The 21656-nt window shown below is 33.8% G+C and overlaps 1 protein-coding gene across 2 annotated transcripts; it reads left to right on the top strand.

The window, feature by feature from the left end:
• Positions 1-2859: 2859 nt before the first annotated feature.
• LOC145720493 (GPI inositol-deacylase-like) lies at positions 2860-20597 on the top strand. Of its 2 annotated transcripts, XM_081813927.1 has the most exons (8): positions 2862-3255; positions 5044-5134; positions 5911-6108; positions 7447-7582; positions 8830-8880; positions 9739-9926; positions 11187-11291; positions 12544-20597. In XM_081813927.1, exons 2-8 carry the CDS (start codon positions 5067-5069, stop codon positions 12680-12682), a joined length of 885 nt encoding a protein of 294 aa, XP_081670053.1. In that variant the 5' UTR covers positions 2862-3255; positions 5044-5066; the 3' UTR covers positions 12683-20597. The 2 variants fall into 2 exon arrangements, with proteins under 2 accessions (XP_081670054.1, XP_081670053.1); XM_081813928.1 differs by lacking the exon at positions 11187-11291 and having other exon boundaries at positions 2860-3255.
• Positions 20598-21656: the final 1059 nt, after the last annotated feature.

Here is a 21656-nt window from a genome sequence, read left to right as displayed (position 1 = left end):
CTGTGAATTGTGTAAGACTGATGAATCACAGACCTGTACCTCTGAAACAAATAATATAGGTTAAAAAAAAAAAATAGGAAGGGAAAAATGAAGGGGGGGATCAGAGGGGGAGATGAACCATGAGAGACTATGGATTCTGAGAAACAAACTGAGGGTTCTAGAGGTGAGGGGAGTTGGGGGGATGGGTTAGCCTGGTGATGGGTATTAAAGAGGGCACGTATTGAATGGAGCACTGGGTGTTATGCACAAACAATGAATCATGGAACACTACATCAGAAACTAATGATGTAATGTATGGTGATTAACATAACAATAAAATTCTTTAAAAAGTTAATTACAGAGGAGAATAAATCTTTGTTAAAATTTTAACATTAAAAGAAGAATTTAACACCATCTTTTTATATATTTTTATACAAATTGGATCAGCTGAGGAGTGCCTGGGTGGCACAGTCGGTTTACCATTTGACTCTTGGTTTTGGCTCAGGTCGTGATCTCAGGGTCCTGGGACCAAACCCTGCTGGGAATTCCTCTCCCTCTTCCTCTGCCCCTCCCCCCTCAAATAAATAAATTAGTTTAAAAAAAAAAATTGGATCAGCTGACAGAATGACTTGAGGAACTATAACATAAATGTTATGAATGTAGGCTCTGGGTTCAATCCCATTCCACAGTATTCCAAAGACAGTGAAGGACCTAACAGCTTAATACAGGCATACCTTGGAAAAGGGTCCATAGAGCATTGGTGCTATTTTGGTAGATGCAAGTCAAAGATTAGAAGTGAGTAGAAGAGGAGAAATAGTACATCAAGCTCTTGAGAAGTTTAGCTGTGATGGGGCGCGTGGGTGGCTCAGTCGTTAAGTGTCTGCCTTCGGCTCAGGCCATGATCCCAGGGTCCTGGGATCGAGCCCCGCATCGGGCTCCCTGCTCAGCAGGAAACCTGCTTCTCCCTCTCCCACTCCCCCTGCTTGTGTTCCCTCTCTCGTTGTGTCTCTCTCTGTCAAATAAATAAATAAAACCTTTAAAAAAAAAAAAAAAGTTTAACTGTGAGAGAGGGGAAAAAAGTGGTAACTGGAGAGGGAAGTGGAGGAAAGGGAAGGTGTTGTCATTGTTTTCAGGGTGAGAGACTTGAATTTGTTTGAATGTCAGTGGCTAGGTGAGTAAATGAATACCGTGGAATTTCGTTATGTCATCTCTCTGTAAGACTCCTGGAAAAGAAAAAAAACTCGAGTTTTAAGTTAAACCAGTAATGATACCGAAGTATGAAATTGTTAATGAGATTACAGCAAAGTCACTACATTATAAACTCCTTAGACAGTGCTCACCCTTATATTCCCTGTGCCGAGCACATTGAACCCAATATATAGATGATACACTTTCTAAATTGGGAAAGATGGAATAAATTATATTTTCATAGTCATCTATGAATACTTTTTAACTTTAGTTCCATTTACATAAAAACAGCTCATCCTGTTTAAGAAATATTGACACAGTTATACCTTGGAGTTGTGAGTTTAGTTCCAGACCACCACAATAAAGCAAATATTGGAATAAAGCAAGTCAAATGATATAAAAGTACATATAAAAGTTATGTTTATACTGTAGTCTGTTAAGTGTGCAATGGTATGTCTAAAAAAATGCATACCTTAATTTTTAAAACTTCAGAGCTAAAAAATGCTAACCATTATTTGAGCTTTCCATGAGTCATAATCAGTCATCGTAGATCATCATAACAAATACAATCATGAAAACGTTTGAAATATTGCAAGAATTCTCAAAATATGACACAAAGTGAGCAAATGCTGTTGGGAAAATGACACCAATAGACTTGCTTAATGCCAGTTGCCACAAACCTTCACTTTGTAAAAAAATTCAATTATCTGCAAAGTGCAATGAAGCAAATCAATGAAATGAGGCATGCCTGTAATAGCAGCCAGTATTTTTTGATAGCTTATCATGTTTGAGTTAATACTCTAAATGCTTTACACTGGGGCGCCTGGGTGGCTCTGTTGGTTAAGCGGCTGCTTTCAGCTCAGGTCCTGATCCCAGAGTCCTGGGATCGAGCCCCACGTCGGGCTTCCTGCTCAGCGGAGAGCCTGCTTCTCCCTCTCCCTCTGCCTGCCGCTCTGCCTACTTGTGCTCTCTGTCTCTCTGTCAAATAAATAAAAAAAAATCTTAAAAAAAAATAAATGCTTTACATAAGTGAACATCCTTAAACTTTAAAACCACCTATAAGGTAAGTACTGTTATTGCCCCCATTTTACTGATAAGGACAATAAGAGTTAACAAGTAACTTGCTTGTCTATTAACTTTTTTAAAGATTTTATTTATTTTAGAGTGTGCACGTGTGCGAGGGGCAGAGGGAAAGGGAAGGAGAGAATCTCAAGCAGACTCTGTGCCAAGAGCAGAGCCTGACACAGAAATTATTTGCACCACCCTGAAATTAAGACCTGAGCCAAAATCAAGAGTCAGATGCTTAACTGACTGAGCCACCCAGGTTCCCCTACTTGTCTATTAGGTTTTTAATTGTGCAAGTTACTTGGGCTCCCTGTGCCTGAATTTCTTCATCTGTAAAATAGGAATAAGAATTACCTCAGGGGCGCCTGGGTGGCTCAGTCCTTAAGCGTCTGCCTTCAGCTCAGGTCATGATCTCAGGGTCTTGGGATCGAGCCCCGCATCGGGCTCCCTGCTCAGCGGGGAGTCTGCTTCTCCCTCTCCCACTCCCCCTGCTTGTGTTCTTGCTCTCGCTATCTCTCTCTCTCTGTCAAATAAATAAATAAAATCTTTAAAAAAAAAAAAAAAAAAAGAATTACCTCAAAGGATTTTTGGGAGGAGAGCATGAGATAATGCATATAAAATGTTTAGTATCATGCCTGGACCATATTAAATGCTCAATAAATGTAGCTTGTAAAAAAAGTTTGTAGTATATGCTACTCAATTGTATATTTTTTGTTGTGCCTTTATGAAAAATTCTGATTACGTTTCTAACATACTGTATATTCATAATATTTATTTTACTTAGAGTTTTGATACCCATTACTGGAAATACCTCTGTGACCATGTCAGGAATATAAAGTGAAGAAAGACATTTTTATTTCATGTGGAAGTACATTTATTTCATTAACATGAATATTCAGAAGTTGCCCTTTGATTTGCCTGTTTTCTAGGTAGTTAGATTTCATGGTGGAGCTCTTCCTGCTTATGTTACATCTAGTATCCTTCTTGCTTATGGAGGACAGTTATACTCTCTCTTCTCAACAGGTAAGAGTGTTTCTATTCCTCCTCTCTTCTTCATCCATTTCCTCCTCAGTGCTCCATTACTACTTATTTATCCCTCGTGTGGCTAAATTCATGACCCATCTCAAGTTTACAGGCATTTCAGATCCTCTGGTTTTAGGTGATCCCCAAGAAGATTCCTTACTTGGCTTTTCCATTTTACACTTTCATGCCGAAGGTTTTTCCGTCTATTCTGAGGATATCCTAAGAGGTAGAGTCTCCCTGATGGGGATCTTGTTCCCCATTCCATTCCTGGTACCTAGCATAGTGTCAAGCACATAGTAGGCATTTAGTGTAATGTTTGGGCTGTATCCACTGTATCAGTTAGGTCCTGGCACACTGAATGGAATAATTGAGAGTTTATTTTAATGAAGGGACTATTTCAAAGGTATGGGTAGGGTTGAGGGAAGCCAATAAGAAATGATTAAGTGCCAGATTAGCAGTAGAGCCATCTGATACTCCTTGGTGCCAGGGCAAGGGAGTGAGCAAGCCTAGAGAGCTATAGTAGAGGGCAGCATTACTACAGCTGCAGCCACTGTCAGCCTGTGGCTCAACAGGGCGGAAAGGCAGGGAAATACATACACTAACCTTATTTCCTCTTATCAGTGCCTATCATTCATTGCACCTAAGTCAGCCTCCCAGAGTTCAGAACAAAGTAAGGGGAGAATGGATCTGGAGAGGCAAATACAGAATATATACTGCACTGGACAAAACCTTCGAGTATAGCATTGAAAATAGTTTCCCAGGAGCCTACTTTATAAAGCCCGCACACACTGTTGAGCTTGGATTGTAATCAAGGGAGACGAGATAGGAAAAGAGTGTATCAAAATATATAAAAGTAGTCTGAAAATATCCTCTACCATTTCCATCTTGCCAAATCCTTCTGCAGCTACTTATTTCCTTTCGATGACTTACAATTTCAAGTCTGCCTTTAGAATTCATTTTAATCTTCATATATTGCTGTTGGGAATGCAAATGGTACAGATGCTTTGGAAAGTAGTCTGGCAGTTACTCTATGACTCAGGATCTGTACTCCTAGGTATATAACCAAGAAAAATGTAAACATACACCCACACTAAACTTGTGCATACATGTTCACAGAAGCACTGTTTGTAATATCCAAAAAAGCAGAAACAACCCAAGTATCCATCTGCTGATAAATGGATAAATAAAATGTGCTGACACACCCTACAACATGGATGAATCTTGGAAACATGCCAAATGAAAGGAGCCAGTCACAAAGGACCATATATTATATGATTTCTATATTATATGATTTTGTTTATAGAAAATGTTCAGAATAGGCCAGTATATAAAACAAAGTAGATTAGTTGTTGCCTGGGAATAGGGAAACATTGCAAATGACAGTTAAGGGGAACAAAGTTTGTTTGGGGAGTAAGAAAATGTTCTGAGACTGATTGTGGTGATAAAACCACTAAATTGTGTATACTTTAAATGAATTGTGTGGTATGAGAATTATATCTCAGTAAAGTTGTTTTTTAAAAAAAATCACCTTTGGAGCTTTGTGAAAATACAAATGGTGAAACCCCAGCTTTGGCTTCCTGAAGTTGTTTCAGAAGGGATTGTGTACTCTTATATAAGATCTATTGAATTACAGTAATTTTTAATCTGTGAAGAGAGTCTTTATGATAATAATGACCCTTGCTTTCTCTGACATGAAATATGTTGCTCTTACAATGCAGTCAGTGTATGATTACTCATAGTTACTATGAATTCTTTACTACACATAGGTGTTTTTTTTTTAATCACCAGGTCATTGCTTAGAATATGCTACTATGTTGGATAAAGAAGCCAAGCCATACAAAGTTGATCCTTTAGTAATTATGATTAAGTTTCTGTTGGGGTAAGTTTTATTATCTGTGATAATGATTTTAATTATATATATGAAACATGCTTAGCCCCATAATGAAATATAAATATTCATACAAATATGGCAATTGTCTTGTTTTATTATGGGACTTTTCTCTTAGGCAGAGGCCTAATAGGTATATCAACATTTACTTTAATACTATAACCATTTCAAAAGTAATTATAGAAGTTATATGTAGATGTATCAATTATAGAAACTTAGTCTGTAAATATACCAAACTTCTAACATTTGCATAGGGATGCATATGGTCCATAATCTTTGAGTATCCCAGATTCATGAGCACAAACCATTATAGGATATTTGTGAAACAGTGCCTCAGATCACTTTTTCTTCCCATACAAAGTGTATTTTGGATCTCTACCACACTTAACATTCCATTTTTAATTTATTCTAATTTTGTGTTTTTTGCTTAGAACCAATATGCTTAGATCTCTTTTCATTAGCATTACAACTAGCTGTTGGTTTTCTAACTTAAAAAAAAGACCACTTATTTATTACAAGGATCAACAGAGAGCAGTGGAACTGCATTCAGACTCAGGACTCGGATCCTTGAAGATCAGTAGACTCACTTGGAAAATAAATGACTTGTTCTCTACACGGAATTGAAATTTGTTTTTCAGTATAATTACGAATTGAGTATCATGGAACTTTGGTGACTCTAGTGAATGGTCAGACACCTCAGATATTAAATACTTGAATATCAGTTGTTGATTTTTTTTCTTTTATTGTATGTTTTCTTTTATCCACAGATATAAATGGTTTAAGGAATTATGGGATGTGTTACTGTTACCAGAATTAGATGCCATCGTTTTAACTAGTCAGAGTATGTGTTTCCCCCTTGTATCCTTGATTCTCTTTCTGTTTGGAACATGTACTGCCTACTGGGGTGGCCTACTTTCTTCTACATCTGTGAGACTCCTTTCTTCATTGTGGCTAGCTTTGAAAAGGTAAAAATGACTGAAAGTTTTCTAATTGCTCTTAAGGAAAAAACTATATTTTGATAGGGAACCTCACAATTAATTGGCTTTCACTAAACTAATTTTTTTTAAAGATTTTATTTATTTGATAGAGAGAGAGAGAGTACAAGCAAGGGGAGCAGCAAGGAGAGGGAGAAGCAGGCTCCTGCTGAGCAGAGAGCCCGACATGGGGCTCGATCCCAGGACCCTGGGATCATGACCTGAGCTGAAGGCAGACAGTTAACCGACTGAGCCACCCAGGCACCCCTAAACTCTAATTTCTAAGGAAAGATGTATAACTAGAAAAACATGTATTAGTGTTCAAAGTTATGTCTTTGTTAAAGATAATCATTTAGGGACACCTGGCTGGCTCAGTCAGAGGAGCATGCAACTCTTGATCATAAGTTTGAGCCCCACGTTGGTATAGAGATTACTGAATTAAATAAAAACTTTTATTTAAAAAAAGATAATCATTTATTGCAAGCTAAATGCTACATTTGTGTTAATGCCAAGAGTTAATCAAAAAAGTTTGACAGGAGTGCCTTACTGGCTCAGTCGGTAGAGCATGCGACTTTTGAACTCAGGGTCATGAGTTCAAGCCCAGCATTGGGAGTAGACATTACTTTAAAAAGTGACAGATTACTGAAGTATTTTTAATTTTTATGATTGTAAATCTTTCAAAGGAAGAAGCGTTTCTCTGGCAATGCTTTTATATGTTGACTTTCAGTCAAACCTGAGAGCAAGAGAATTCTAGATACTTAAGATCAGATAAGATGAAATGCATAAAAATTCCAAAAACATTGCCTTGAGTTTTATTTTGGACCCAAAGATAAAGTTTGAAGTTACTAGTACGTTCTTCAGGTAAACCACTGACCTCGTTTCTATTGCCTTTGCTCCTCACCAGACATGTTATGTGATGTACTGTCACAGAGGGGATTATGCTGTGATGCTTCTTCCTTCACCCTGGAGGTGCTTCTGACACTAATAGCATCATAAGTCTGAGTGATCTCGAGACTTTAAGAAATAGAAAGGTTGCAAATACATGGCACAGGGCCTATAATTAATTATCTTTAGCAACATTTTTTCTTAGTACAAATATCAGCCATCGTGTATCTAAATGGAAGAGGAGCTGTCACAGTGTATTACAGAATATACAAATATATGTCATCCCTTGCCTTTATGAAAAAATATTTTATTGCTTACCTTATGGTACTTGCATATTAATAAGCAGGAGAGCTTGGCAGAGTACTGTATTGTTTTCTTTTTAAATGTGACTGTATAAATAACTGTTAATATACTCTTAAAAGCTTTATTCTTGTTTTTTTCCAGGCCCTCTGAACTTCCTAAAGATATCAAAATGATATCAGCAGATTTGCCCTTTTTGACAATTGTTTTGATCATAGTTAGTTGGACAACCTGTGGAGCATTTGCCATACTGCTTACTTATCTTTATTATGTGTTTAAGGTATGTCACATCACTGAAGTCAGAATGGCTGGGCTTTGTGTCAGGCAGACATAGAATTTCCTGTAGGTGTTGTTAACAAAAATTTTAATTACAGTTGCAGTAACCTGTTATTTAAGGTTTAAGTGTAGGTTTTTTTTAAACATCTTAGTTATTTAAAATATATGGTTAACTATAGAGCTGAAATTATTGATCTGAGTTTAAAATAAACGGAGTTTATTTAAAAAAAAAAGGAAAAATACATAATCTGTTTCACATTGCTTCTTGCTCTTGCAAGTAATGTTAACTTTTTAAAAAACATTTTACTAGAGCAGTTTTCATTCATACCTCCCTTTGACCATGGGTAATAGACAAAAAGTTATGTCAGTGGGATCGAGCTATCAATTGTGCTGACATAATGTAGAATGTTATAGATGTTGCTGGAGAATCAGAAGACAAAAATAATGAGGCTGATAATTTTACTGAGGAAGTAAAAAACACTTCCAAGAAGGCTGATAGCTTTGCAGGAAAATCTAGGTTATACAATGGTATACTCTCCTCATTAAACTTAGGTAGAGACAGTTGATACCAGAATGGATAATCATTTTTTTCTTTTTTAAACAAAGGTTTATTTACATCTGCTTCAGACACTAATACATGCACATTATAGATTATTTTCAGTTTTTCAAAGGAAATTTATGTGCATCAGAAAAATCTATTTACTACTTTGATTTATAAATATGATATTTTTAGCTTTTTAAATTGGGTATTTCAAATAGTTGGCACAATGAGCAAAACTTTCTCAAATACTTGGCTTAAGCAAACCTAACAAATTAAACCCAAAGATTTTCTGAGATTCTTGTAAACATTTCACCATATATAATTGAGTTCAAATTTTCAAAAATTGAGAATAGGTAAGACATATTAAATTCTTTATACTATACTGATGATAATCAAATATTTTACTCACAGGACACTAAGTTGCTAGAGCAAAGCATTATTCAAACATAGGTTCTCAGAATAGCAATATATCCTGGACCCATCATACTCTGGAAGTTTGTTTTATTTTGTTTCTGTTTTTTAATCCATAATAGCAAGCTTGTATAGTTATTATTTACCTTTTCTGAAAGAATATTTGTAAATGTTTAAACATTTTTAGTTATGCAGATTTCTTTAAATTTCAGATTAGTGTTTCTCAGTTGTAATAAAAATGGTTGTTTTTTTTGTTTCAAAATAAAAGTGAAATTAAACAGTTTTTTCTTTTTTCCTAGATTGTTCATCTGCAAGCCAGCCTAACAACTTACAAAAATAGCCAGACTGTGGTAAGTTTTATTTTCAAAACTCTACATCACCTTAATATAAAAGAACATGGCGAAATAAAAAAGTTTGTGTGTTTTTAAGTTAGGATTTTACAGTGTTTTAAAAAGGTGTCATGAATTTAAGTAACTTTAAGAAAAGTGAACCTAGGGGCGCCTGGGTGGCTCAGTTGGTTAGGCGGCTGCCTTCGGCTCAGGTCATGATCCTGGAGTCCCGGGATCGAGTCCCATATCGGGCTCCTTGCTCAGCAGGGGGTCTGCTTCTCCCTCTGATCCTCCCCCCTCTCATGTGCTCTCTCTCTCTCATTCTCTCTCTCAAATAAATAAATAAATAAATAAAAAAGAAAAGTGAACCTAATAGATTGTCTAATTTTAATTTTTTGTTGTTGTTAGAGAGTACACATGTGGTGGAGGGCAGGTGGTAGCAGGGAGGGGCAGAGGGAGAGAGAATCTCAAGCCCCCAGCTCAGGGCTTGATTTCACAACCCTGAGATCATGACCTGAGCCAAAATAAAGAGTCCAACGCTTAACTGACTGAGCCACCCAGGCGCCCCTGTCTAATTTAAATTTGATCTTTATCAGTACTTATGTCATTTTTATTGTTACAAATTATCTTTTTTAAATTTTAAGTAATTACTTAGAGGATATAGTCTCAGCAGTGGAAATAGCAAGTCAAGGAATAAAAATGTTATAGCTAATAACTGCTTTAAATTACATTGAGCAAGGTAATTTCAATATTTTGTATTAGTTTGGCAATAGAAAGATGTGGTTATTTAGCTATTAAATAAATAATTGAGTGTGATCCTGAGTAAAATAATAAACTTTAATTTTAATATCTTAGTGTTTTTACTTTATTGCTTTATAGAATCCCAAACACTCTAGAAGAAGTGAAAAAAAATCAAATCACCATAAAGACTCTACAGTACACTATCTTCGTTTATCTGCCAATGATGCTGAAGATAGTCTTCGCATGCACAGTACTGTGATTAACTTACTAACATGGATTGTATTACTCAGCATGCCATCTTTAATTTATTGGTTAAAGAATCTCAGGTGTGTTTTATTTATATAATTATAATTTATGTGCTTCAAACAATAAATACCTGTAAGTAGAGACTTACCAGATTCCTAATGGTCCATAAAACTTCCTTAAGAATAGGAAGCTATATAATTTCAGGAAATATATATATTCACATTTAATATATTCACATTTTTTCCCTTACTATGAGAATATAAACTTCCTCAAAATCTGCCCAAAAGAGGGAAGTATATTTTATTTATTTTACCTTTAACCTTCTGTGAGTCTAGATGTGAAAATGTGCTTTATTTTGTTGACTTAAGGTATTCATAATGCTTGGTGCTTTAAGTATTTTTCAGTTCATGATCAGTTTTATGTTTTCTTAAATTTGGAAGGAAGAAAATGCTTACATTTAAAAAGATAAGAAATAATGAAAAAAAATTGTAGTTTTCTAATTGAGTATCAAACATTGAACTAAAATAAATGACCAGCTATTTTACTACTGAAAACCATTTTTGCCTTGCCACATGATAATTTTCTAGGTTAAATTAGAGTGTGAAAATGCCCTCTGAGATTGTTTCTGGAATATTTAGTTATTGGTAGATATTAAAAAAAAACAGGCCACCTCATCCAAGTAATAATTGATCCCCTACTCAATACAGTTTTCAGAAATGATACAAAAATTTCAAATTATCTAAATACTGGAAAAATTTTTTTTTGAAAAGCCAAGTAAGTTTGATAAATTAGATCAACAGGTTACGAGATGTTAATATCCCTCCTTTGTCCCTCATTTTAGTCAAGATCCAGATTTTTGTTCACAGGTTTGGGGAGAAATTATTTGAGGAGCTCAAATTTATGATTCTGAAATGCTATCAATGCCTCACTGTCCATAAATGCCAGAGATGAGAATTTGGATTTTTAAAAATAGGGACAATTGCTTTATAAAAACCTTTGTTTTCTTCATCTTTTTTTTTCTAGAGCAGACTTAATATATTTTAAATAATTTGTTTTATAAAAACATTTCTATATGAGCTTTCAGGCATATACCTCTTATTAAAAGGAAGTGCTTCCATATTGGATATTTTCATTTCCTTTAGTAGTTTCTGAACATAATTCTCCATAAAACCTTAGGTATAAAGATGATCTATAGCAAAATTTATTTATCAAAGATTTCATGAGCTATTTAGAGCTCTCATATCTCTGGAATGTTTTGAAATTAATTTGTTTGATTCTGATCATTTAAAATGATTGGGTGTGCTTTATTGATTTATAAGGGTTTTTTCTCTTTGATATAGGTATTACTTTAAACTTAATCCTGATCCATGTAAACCTTTGGCATTTATCCTTATTCCAACTGTGGCAATTCTTGGAAATACTCACACTGTTTCAATAAAATCCAGGTATAATAGTTTAATCTTTCTTTTTCTCACATCTTTTCCTACTCATAATCACTCTTTTATGTCTGAAACATGTTCTTTATGTCTCAATATTTTGACTATGTCTAAATATTTTGATATATTCCTAAAGCTAAAGCTGTAATCATACAGTAATTATGGTTTGTATGCAGGTATAATTTATATATAAGTATATTTTATTTGTTTTCTTAATTACGGATTTTACTTGTTAGGATATAATAACTTTTTTTTTTTTTTAATTTAGCTCTTAAAAGATATGATGTCTAATAAGATTTTGTTTCCAAAAAGTATGGAAGGAGTGAAGTGGATAGGATTATAGATGCAGTAAGATTGGCCATGACTTGATACTTTTTGAAGTTGGGTGATGGGTACATGAAATTCATCACACTGTTAGTTCACTTATATATATGTTTAAAGTTCTCTATAAATTTGACTTTTCATTGACTGGTTTGGTTGTTTGCTCTAGAAGACTGTTTTCAGTTGGTTCTGGCAGATGGTTGCAGATACTCTAGAATGAAGCAGACCTGAGGTTTAAATCTTGGCTCTGCCATTTAATACCTCTATGTCTTTAGACAAATTTCCTAACCCCTCTTATCCTTAGTTTCTCTGTTTTCAGAGTAAAACGGTAATAGTCTTTTTCTTTTAAAAAGATTTAGTGTCTTGTCTTAATATTGTTCCTGTTAGTAATTAAGAGTTTCTTTTTTATTTGGTTAAGTTTCTTTTTTTGTTTTGTTTTTTTGCTGTTACAAGGAAGGTTAAAATAGTTCTGTAGCTATGTCCTAGTAAATATTATTTTTGAAGATTTTATTTATTTATTTGACACAGAGAGAGAGACACAGAGAGAGGGAACACAAGCAGGGGAGTGGGAGAGGGAGAAGCAGGCTTCCCGCCGAGCAGGGAGCCCGATGCGGGGCTCAATCCCAGTACTCTGGGATCATGATCTGAGCCGAAGGCAGACGCTTAATGACTGAGCCACCCAGGCGCCCCGTAAATATTATTTTTGAAAGGATAAGTTTTTAGAGGTAGAATTGCTGAATAAAAGTCCAACTAATATTTTTCTGTTGTTAAAATTTAAAAGACTGAACAAAATTGATTATTTACTTAATAGAAATATTTTTCTCTAGCTAAAATGTGGCTTATATTGATCTTTTTAAAAATTATGGACAGTTAAATCAGCATATTCTGGTTTTGCCTACAATGTAGTTTACGTAATGCATATTTCTCTGTTTCTTTACAGTAAATTGTTGAAGGCTACTTCACAATTTCCACTTCCTCTGGCTGTTGGTGTAATTGCTTTTGGGTCAGCACATTTATACAGGGTTCCATGCTTCATTTTCATTCCTCTTTTACTCCATGCATTATGCAACTTCATGTAAGACTGAATTTAAGGAATGATAAAAATAATTACAACTTTAGGGTCAGTAAGAAGAGAGAATGCACAGATTCATCAATGTGGACAGCAAGATCCTTTGGAGAAGACCAGTCTATTTTTACAATATTGAAAATAGGAAATTAGTTTTATAATGCTTGAGAAAAGTAGTTGAAGCATGGTTTTGTTTTGTGGTATGGCATCTGTGTACTAGTCATTTTTGAAAAGGGTCTGGTGGCCACTGTTTTTGAGGACTTATGCATATCAGCTATTCTGCTTAATTGGCCATACTGGGGATCTAAATACTCAGTAAATGTAGCATTGCTTGTAATCTCAACTCAAGCATTCTGCTCATTTCATCAAACTTTCTTCTGAAAAGTCAGTTACTTTGTATTTGCTACAGCATGCATATTGAGAAATCAGTCTTAAAAGATGAATGAAAAAGAAAAAGATCAATGAAATTCACAACTGTTTGGTTTCTCAAAAATGAAATAACCTCAAAGAGTCAGTTTTGGCAGCCACAGTGAACAAGGCAGATCTTTTGTTTTCTTACATCTATGAAAATACAACTTTTAATTTTAAGGAGACATGTTTTCTTGGTAACCAATGGAAGATTGGTGAACATAATTTAAACTCAAAACTTAGTGAAATTTTCTCACTACTTTTCAAATACAGATCTTACTTTGTATTCTTGGTGAATATCAGGAGTCTATTAAAGAAATCTCTCATTAAATTTAAAGAAAATTGTCCCAGATATTTACTTATTGATGTTGGAGCGGTACAGTTGTTCAGTATGTACCATTTTATTTAATTCATTGACCCAATGGTTGCCAAAAGTGCCTCAGATCATGATGGATTTTTAAAATAACTAAATTCCAGTGGTCAGAAAAAATCTCTAGTTTTGCAGTTTTTGTCTACTGTAGAAAAAAAGTCAGCGTGATCAAGTGGTGTACCACATTTGATATGTAAAATAATACTATTAATGGAATAACCTACTGTTACCCATTAATAGCATAAGTATAAACAGTATACCTAAATAAATTGGAGGTTTTAGCCACTAGTTTTAACAATGGCATCTTAATTTGCCAAGGTGATTACCTTGGTTTGACAGAAAAGAGAATAATATTTCTGTTTCATTTGAGACTTCAGCTCGCTTTTAGCTACAGAAGAGTAGGTAATGGAGCTAGGTATCTTTGCCTTAAGATAGAATAAACTCAGGCTGAGGTATACTTGGCTCATGGAGCCCTTCCTTTAGATGTGTATGCTCTACATACCCAAAACCGTTTAAAGTCCTTAAATCCCAGTAATACTTGTGAACTTTTGTCCTTGTTAGTACCCAGGACTGTCCTAGAGTACCAGATTCATTTTGTCAGCAATTGCATCTGGATTCCATTACAACCTCTCAGCTGTTACTGCCTGTGGAGAGTTTCCCCCACTTCACTGCCTATAGAGGGTTACCTCACTTCACTTCTCAGTTATTCCTCAGGTCCTTGCTGTTTTGGCATCAGTTGAAGAGGATCTCGGTATCATCTATGAGGGTTGTAAGTTTGTTTAATTCCATTGTTGTCTCTCCCAACCTCATGCCTATTCAGTATTTATATTTTCACTTATGGAGATCATTAAAGGGAAGTGATAACCTCATAGTAGACATGGCTGACATTTCAGGCTCTTGTTTGAGAGAGGTAGCACAAGGATAAAATACAAAATGCTTGTTTGTTCAGTATATGAAAGGAAAGAGAGTTTATTATACACTTGTCCCGTGGCATACCACTTGTATATTTAAATAAGGACATATCTGCTTATGTTTACCTATTCATATATTCATAAGTAAGTTTTATATACATTGTATCTTTGTTTTTTTCACTGACATTATTATATTTTTAAGTTACAGGTTAAATGTGTCATTTAACTATTTCTTAATTTAAACTTATGTTTATATACAGAAAGAACTTTAGAAAATTCATTAATTTGTATCTTCTATTGACAGCCACAGTCATTGTGTTTATATGATCTAAAGTCTCCTTATTCAGTCAGTACTGCTCATGAATAAAATGTAACAAGCTTAAATTTCTCATTTGTGAGTAGGAGATTAGCTTTTTAAAGCAGCAGACTAGGCACACTAATTCTCACTAAACAATTTTCGTATGCGTGTAGTTATCAAGTCCTAAAGTCTTATTTATTCCAACAGAATATTTCATTTTAGGGCTATAAAAAGGATTCTAATTAAACATAAACAATATAGGTTGGGTCTTTAACCATTGTATACACACACACACACACACACACCCCTACTACACACACACACACTCACTCACACATACACATTTTGACAGGGTGTTTATCAAATCCTGATGTACTTTAAGCCTAAATAACTACCAGAGATGAGAAGATAGGCTCTGTCTCAAGATTAGGGAAATTGATGTTTCTGTCACTTGGGGAAAAGATAGTCCTTTTGTCTTTAAATTATACATTGGTTCTACCATGCTTACAACCTATATTAATTAGCTGGCAAAACAGTACAGCTTTATTAGAAATGTTACTAAAAATGAAATTATTTACTGGAAGTTACAGATTCTTCAGTTCAACAAACTTCTGAGCTCAAGTGCTATAACATTTTTATTTAGAATTTGAGTTTTGAGTTATAAAAATTACTCTTGGACCCTATTGTTGATAACTAGATCAAACAGGAGAAATACTGAGTACTTTTAGTGTTTCTAAAGCCTCAGTTGGAGTTACTAGTATAATTTGGAAGTGATAATATGGTAGAAAATATTAACGTCTTTTTTCTGGATCTTTTTCATGCCAGAAATTAAAACAGTTTCTGCTAACTCTTTTCTTGGTTGTCACTAGAATGAAGATATTTAAAACAGTGGTCCCAAAAAGCCATTCTTGCCTGGTTCACATTGATTTTGAGTTTCTTCAGTATATATTGATCATGTATTGATTAATCTTTAATTTTTTTTCATATTTTGGTCAGATAAATTCACATGTATCTAATGGAATACCTTTTCTTGATTGAACTACACTGTGGTATCTATATGATCATACAGTAAAAAAATAAAGAACTATACTAGGCCTAGTAAATGTTTGTTGTTGATTATCCTATCACTCGTGCAGACGGTACACGTTTCCACCACACACACATACTTAAGCAAATTACCGGATTTGTTCATTATCTAGTTCTACACTTTTTCTAATGCTTCAGACTTGTCATTCATAGCATAGTATATTTATTTTACCTCACTGCTCATTAGCACCTCTTACACATAGTGGCCAGGGGAAATAAAAGGAGGGAAAATGGGAGAAACACAACGATTATAGGATAAACTAGGACTGTTGATTCCTGAATCCCCAGATAGTTCAACTGACATGTATTTTCAATTTAGGCATTAGGTCTAAATTAGTATAATGTCTTGCTTTATTAGGAGGTTTAGTGTAAAACTTTACAGTGCTGCACTTGCAAATTTAGTAACCTGTTATTAAAATCAGTTGGGAAAATTTTTTTAAATATGTTGTGACTTTCTATGACTAGGCATGTGTTGATTATTTTTTTCATCATCACTTTTTGTTTTCTCAGTGTCACCTATCATAGGAAACTAGATACCTTGTGAGGTTTTTCAAGGGGGGAGTCCATTTGGAGAGCATGACACACAAAGTATCTTTGTATTATGCAGGGTGCCTGGCTGGCTCAGTCTGTGGAGCATGTGACTCTTGATCTGGGGGTTGTGAGTTCAAGCCCCACTTTGGGTGTGGAGATTACTTAAAAATAAAATCTTAAAAAAAAAAAAAAGACAAGACAGAAAGCTTCCTTGCCACACAAGGTAAATGTAGAAGATACTATTACGAAATAGATGATTAGGAGCTGAAATTTTATCTCACTCTTTTTGAACAAAGGACAGCATTTCAAAGTCTGTAATGAACTTTTATTTATACATAATACACATGCATTCTTTCACAGTAAGTTTCAACAGCCTGAGGAAATAGTAAGTCTGTGAAGCTACTTGTGTTTTTTACTTTTAATAAGGATGATAGGAAAGAAAAGTCAGGTCAGTAATCCAAATCTGAATATGTGTACTGTAGATGTTTAAGAATTCGCATTTTTGTGATAAATTATATTATGAATATAGAAGACTGACATTGTATATTAGCAGTTTTAAGAACTGAATAAAGTTTGGAAATAGTGAGAATAGACTAATTTATTTCATTAATAGTATAAATATAACAGTACACCTGAATCACTAATATACATCCTTCAAAAGCTAAATGATATTCTAAGCTACATCTTGATTACATTGTCTATGGTTGAAAATTTTAAATCAAGTACAGGACTTTCTGAAAGTGTTTGGCATGTTATGCTGCCAAAAATGACTATGGTTTGAAATGCCAAGTAACCAATTTCTGATGACTTTGTATAGGACTTGATATATATGAATCAAAATTATTCTATACCAATTCTGTACACTGTAACTTTGAATACTTGTAAAAAACTATATTTGTTAATGTATTTTGGTTATTGTAAATTTGTTTGCATATTTGAATTTTAATCATAATTTAGAAAGGCTAAAAAGTAGCCAGTTTTGTAAAGTTCATATACTATTTTTAATGTTATTTTTGTTTTTAGTATTTGTATTCTCGTAATGTTATTAGTAAAAGATTTATAGACAAAGCATAGAACTGTTAACTGTTCATAAGCCAAATTATAGGCATATTTTATATTTTATGTTGCACTTGTTTTCATATTGGACTTTTTACATCCCTTTTACAGGAAAAAAAAAACACATTTGAATTTTTTAAGCACAAAACTCTGCATTGAAAAATGTAACTGTATCCATATGGTTAGCAAAACATACTTTGCCACCAAAGCTAAAAGAAACTGTAAAATACCTCCAGATATCTGTGCCAATGAATTTTTCTTAACATATTGGGATTAAAGGAAAAATATTTTCAGTATTTTTCATCTGCGACTTAATATTAAATATGTAAATCATCAAAACTTATATTCCATACCCCAAATTTTCTTTGAATATGTATAATATACCATAGTATATTCTATTTTATCTGAATTGTGGAGTAATGTTCTCTGATTTTATTGGGTTTAAAAGTTAATTTACCCAATAATGATCTTTTGTTAATTAATTGAAGTAATCTTCTTTCATTCATCACAGATTCATTCTGTTGTGTAAAACTGTAAATGTTATTGTGCAGATTATTTTTAGTACAGGTGTCTCTCATTTATGTAATAGAGATTTTACTATGGAATTTGTTTTGTTTTCTATGTATTTCCATTCAGTCCCTTTATAAATCACATGTTTCAAAGGGGAAAATTATCTACTAGATCCTAACAGTACAATGAAATAAACATTTTAAAATGCATATTTTAAGAGAAAATATAAACAATGGTGTTAATGCTGAATGTTAACACTGATGGGTGGTATACTCAAAATGATAGACTCAAACATATTTATCTGACTGAAATTCTTTGATTTCTCCCCTATAGAAATTCTCAAAGGGAATTTCAGTCCCTCGTATTATATAGTTTTGCCCATCGGTTAATGTCACTTATTGTTTCTCTGTCCAGTAAAGTTGATGCAGTTTGCAAAAGTGGTTTTGGAAGTAAGGAGGCAAAAGAAAACCAAATATTAAAATGTTTGACCTTGAGGGGCGCCTGGGTGGCTCAGTTGGTTGAGCGACTGCCTTCGGCTCAGGTCATGATCCTGGAGTCCCGGGATCGAGTCCCGCATCGGGCTCCCTGCTCGGTGGGGGGTCTGCTTCTCCCTTTGACCCTCTTCCCTCTCGTGCTCTCTGTCTCTCATTCTCTCTCTCAAATAAATAAATAAAATCTTTAAATAAAAGAAAATAAAATTAAAAAATAAAAATTAAAAAAAAAATGTTTGACCTTGATTTAGTGACAGTTTATCCAGCTAACCGGTAATGACTGGGTATTAGTAAAAAGATGATGTATAAGACCTAAAAATTCAGTTAACATTGTTTTTTGGAATGAGTTTTTCCTTTGTGTTAAATAATTTTATTATAACCCTGCTATCTACATAATCAAATATGTATTTGTTGGAATGTTGGTAGAAATAACCTCTTCCTCCTCTGTGGAGGGGGAAAAAAATCTCTCAATTTTTAGTGTATGTGATTTAGGAAATTGTATTGTGTACTTACATTTTTAAATATAAAAATGATATTATTTTGAATTGATTGTATTACAGTTTCTTAAACTTATGACTAACTAAATGTAGCAACATACCCATGATAAACCAGACCAAAATTGAATGCATATTATCACTGTGACCTTGAACTTATAGTTGTTTAGGATAAAACAGACTGTGCCTTAAAATGAAGGAATGCCCTGCAATTTTATAACTGTATATTTTATAAATTGGCCCCCAATTTTTTTCTTTGAAGTTGGTGAAGTAAAATTTTTAAAGTTGACCAGTATTTCTTTTTTTGCTCTAGAACCTCCCTTTAATTTCCAGAGTTCTCATTTTGAGTTAAAATTGACTTTATACTTCATAGATGTAGAAAAGTAAGTTTGGCTAAAGTTTCTGAAAATTATTTTAGGAAAAGGTGGTGGTATTTTTGTTTTGCACTTATATATTTACACATGGAAAAATCTTCAAATATCATTTTTTTGTCTTTCTAATAAATAATCTATCAAATACATGAATTCTTCCCTAAGACCTATACTTATTTTTTCTCAGATTATTGACACTCATATTTAAATATCAGAAGTTAGTTTACCTAATAACGATTTTTCAGTAATTAAACTCAGATTCATGCAGTATATTTTTAAATATTATTTTCCCCTTTTTCTCTTTTTCCTTCCTAATAATTATTTTTAAGGTATCAAGGAACTGGTTTCAGTTGTTATTGTTTTTTTCATGTAAAGACTTACTATATTTTTACTGTGCTTATTTAAAAAATAAATAATTTCTATTAAGACAAATTATTCCATTCATAGGACATCATGGTCTCTGCTAAAAGATGCTCACATCTCTGTGTACTCAGAATTTGTTGTATATTTTTCAATTTTGAACATAAACCCAATATATTTCTTCTTCCCATTTCACCTCCACTACCTCCTCCCAAAGACAAAAATCTAGGTTTCTCTACAAATAAGGAGAAAGAAAACATGTCTTTCCTTAAAACATGTTAAAATTGAGATGGAAATAGTTCAGGCAAGGAAATGTAATAAAATACATGGCTGTCAACCTGCATCCAGAAAATATTATAATTAAAAGTTTATGGGGCACCTGGGTGGCTCAGTTGTTAGGCGTCTGCCTTCGGCTCGGGTCATGATCCCAGGGTCCTGGGATCGAGTCCCATGTCGGGCTCCCCGCTCAGCGGGAAGCCTGCTTCTCCCTCTCCCACTCCCCCTGCTTGTGTTCCCTCTCTCGCTGTGTCTCTCTGTCAAATAAATTAAATCTTAAAAAAAAAAAAAAGTTTATGAAGGACAAACTATTTATTATGCTGAGATAGACTCAGTAATCCTTTATTTGCAAATTGATATTTTTGTTCTCATCCAGAAAATGCAGTGCATAGTAACAATACTTAGTGCAAAGGAGCTTGTCCTGTAGCATATACTGAAAAATGATTGTCACCTTGCAGATTTTTCCATTTAAATAAGCATGATCTTCTTCAGTACTTTGTATAGTATATGGTGTATGAAATACACATGTGTGATTTTGTTGTATTTTTTATATAAGTAACATTTAGCTGGTTGTAATTCACAAAAAGTGCTATTTATTATACTCTGTAGAGTGTTGTGTATGTTTTTATCTGTTGCAGCGTTATGGTGTGGGGTTTCATAGATGAATATTTGCCTTCAGTCTTCGCTCAGGTATTAATGTGTAGCAAGTTTTGGTGCTTTATTTTTAATCTGTCATAATCTGGTGTTCTGAATGTTCAACAATAAATTTGGTGAACAAAAGCATGTGGTGCAGAGATTGCTTGCTTACCAGTTCACAATACCGTCTCAGGAAAAAATCTTCAAAATTATTTCTTTACAGCACATCTGGATTTCAGAAACTTGAATGCCTACCAAGCATGGCACATAATAAGATGACACATCATGTGTAAATATTGGAAGCAAGATAAATTCTAGTATTTCCCAACGTGGTATTTTGTAGTGTTTGTATGGACATCTCATGGTTCATGTTCTATTTTTAAGGAATTGTAGTTATCTCTCCCAAATATAGGTCTCTCCCAAAGAAGATGCTTCCCACTTTTCTTATGCTAACTTGGAATATAGTCTTAGGTGCCCAGTTTCTCAAATTACATGAAAATGAGAATAATTTAAACAGTTTGTAAAAAGATATCTAGGTCGCCCTAGAACTACTAAATTTGATCAGCAGGGAAGAAATGGATTCTGTTTTGACAAGTGCCTCAAAAAGTAATTCTCAAACTTTGCTTTAGTCAATAAAATTAATTTGCTAGAGCTCCCAGAACCATCCAGAAAGATTGTCCTTAGGATTACATGATGCCAAAAGAGACACTGCATAACTTGAGAATTTAGTATAGATCTAAACTTCATTAAGAATGGGTGAAAGTAAAAGGGGGGCAGGACATCTTTTGAGGGACAAGTGTCTTCTTACACTGATGAGAAATGTATTCTAAATTATTTTAACAAGCATCTCTAAATATATCAACATTTACAAATCATCTGCATGTATTAACATTGTATATGTTATTACTGAATATACCCGAGAAGTAAATTTTTAAAAATGAGAAATATACAGCTAGAATTTTTAATCGTTTCCTTGGATACTTAAAAGATTATCCTGAAAACACTTCAATATGGAGGCCACTGGAGTATACAAAATGAAAGCCTCATAGATCATTCCCACTAGTTTTTATCAATTTTTTTAATTCCCACTTCATCTTCACTCCCTTTCCATTATATATATATCATTGCTGCATAGCAAATTAAAAATTTAACAGCTTTAAACAACACCTATTTATTTGCTCACAGTTTT

Source organism: Leptonychotes weddellii, chromosome 3, assembly GCF_054177405.1.
Source record: "Leptonychotes weddellii isolate Sample4059 chromosome 3, ASM5417740v2, whole genome shotgun sequence".
NCBI lineage: Eukaryota > Metazoa > Chordata > Mammalia > Carnivora > Phocidae > Leptonychotes > Leptonychotes weddellii.
Note: the sequence above shows the minus strand (reverse complement) of the source record. Positions and strands in the feature narration are given on the sequence as shown.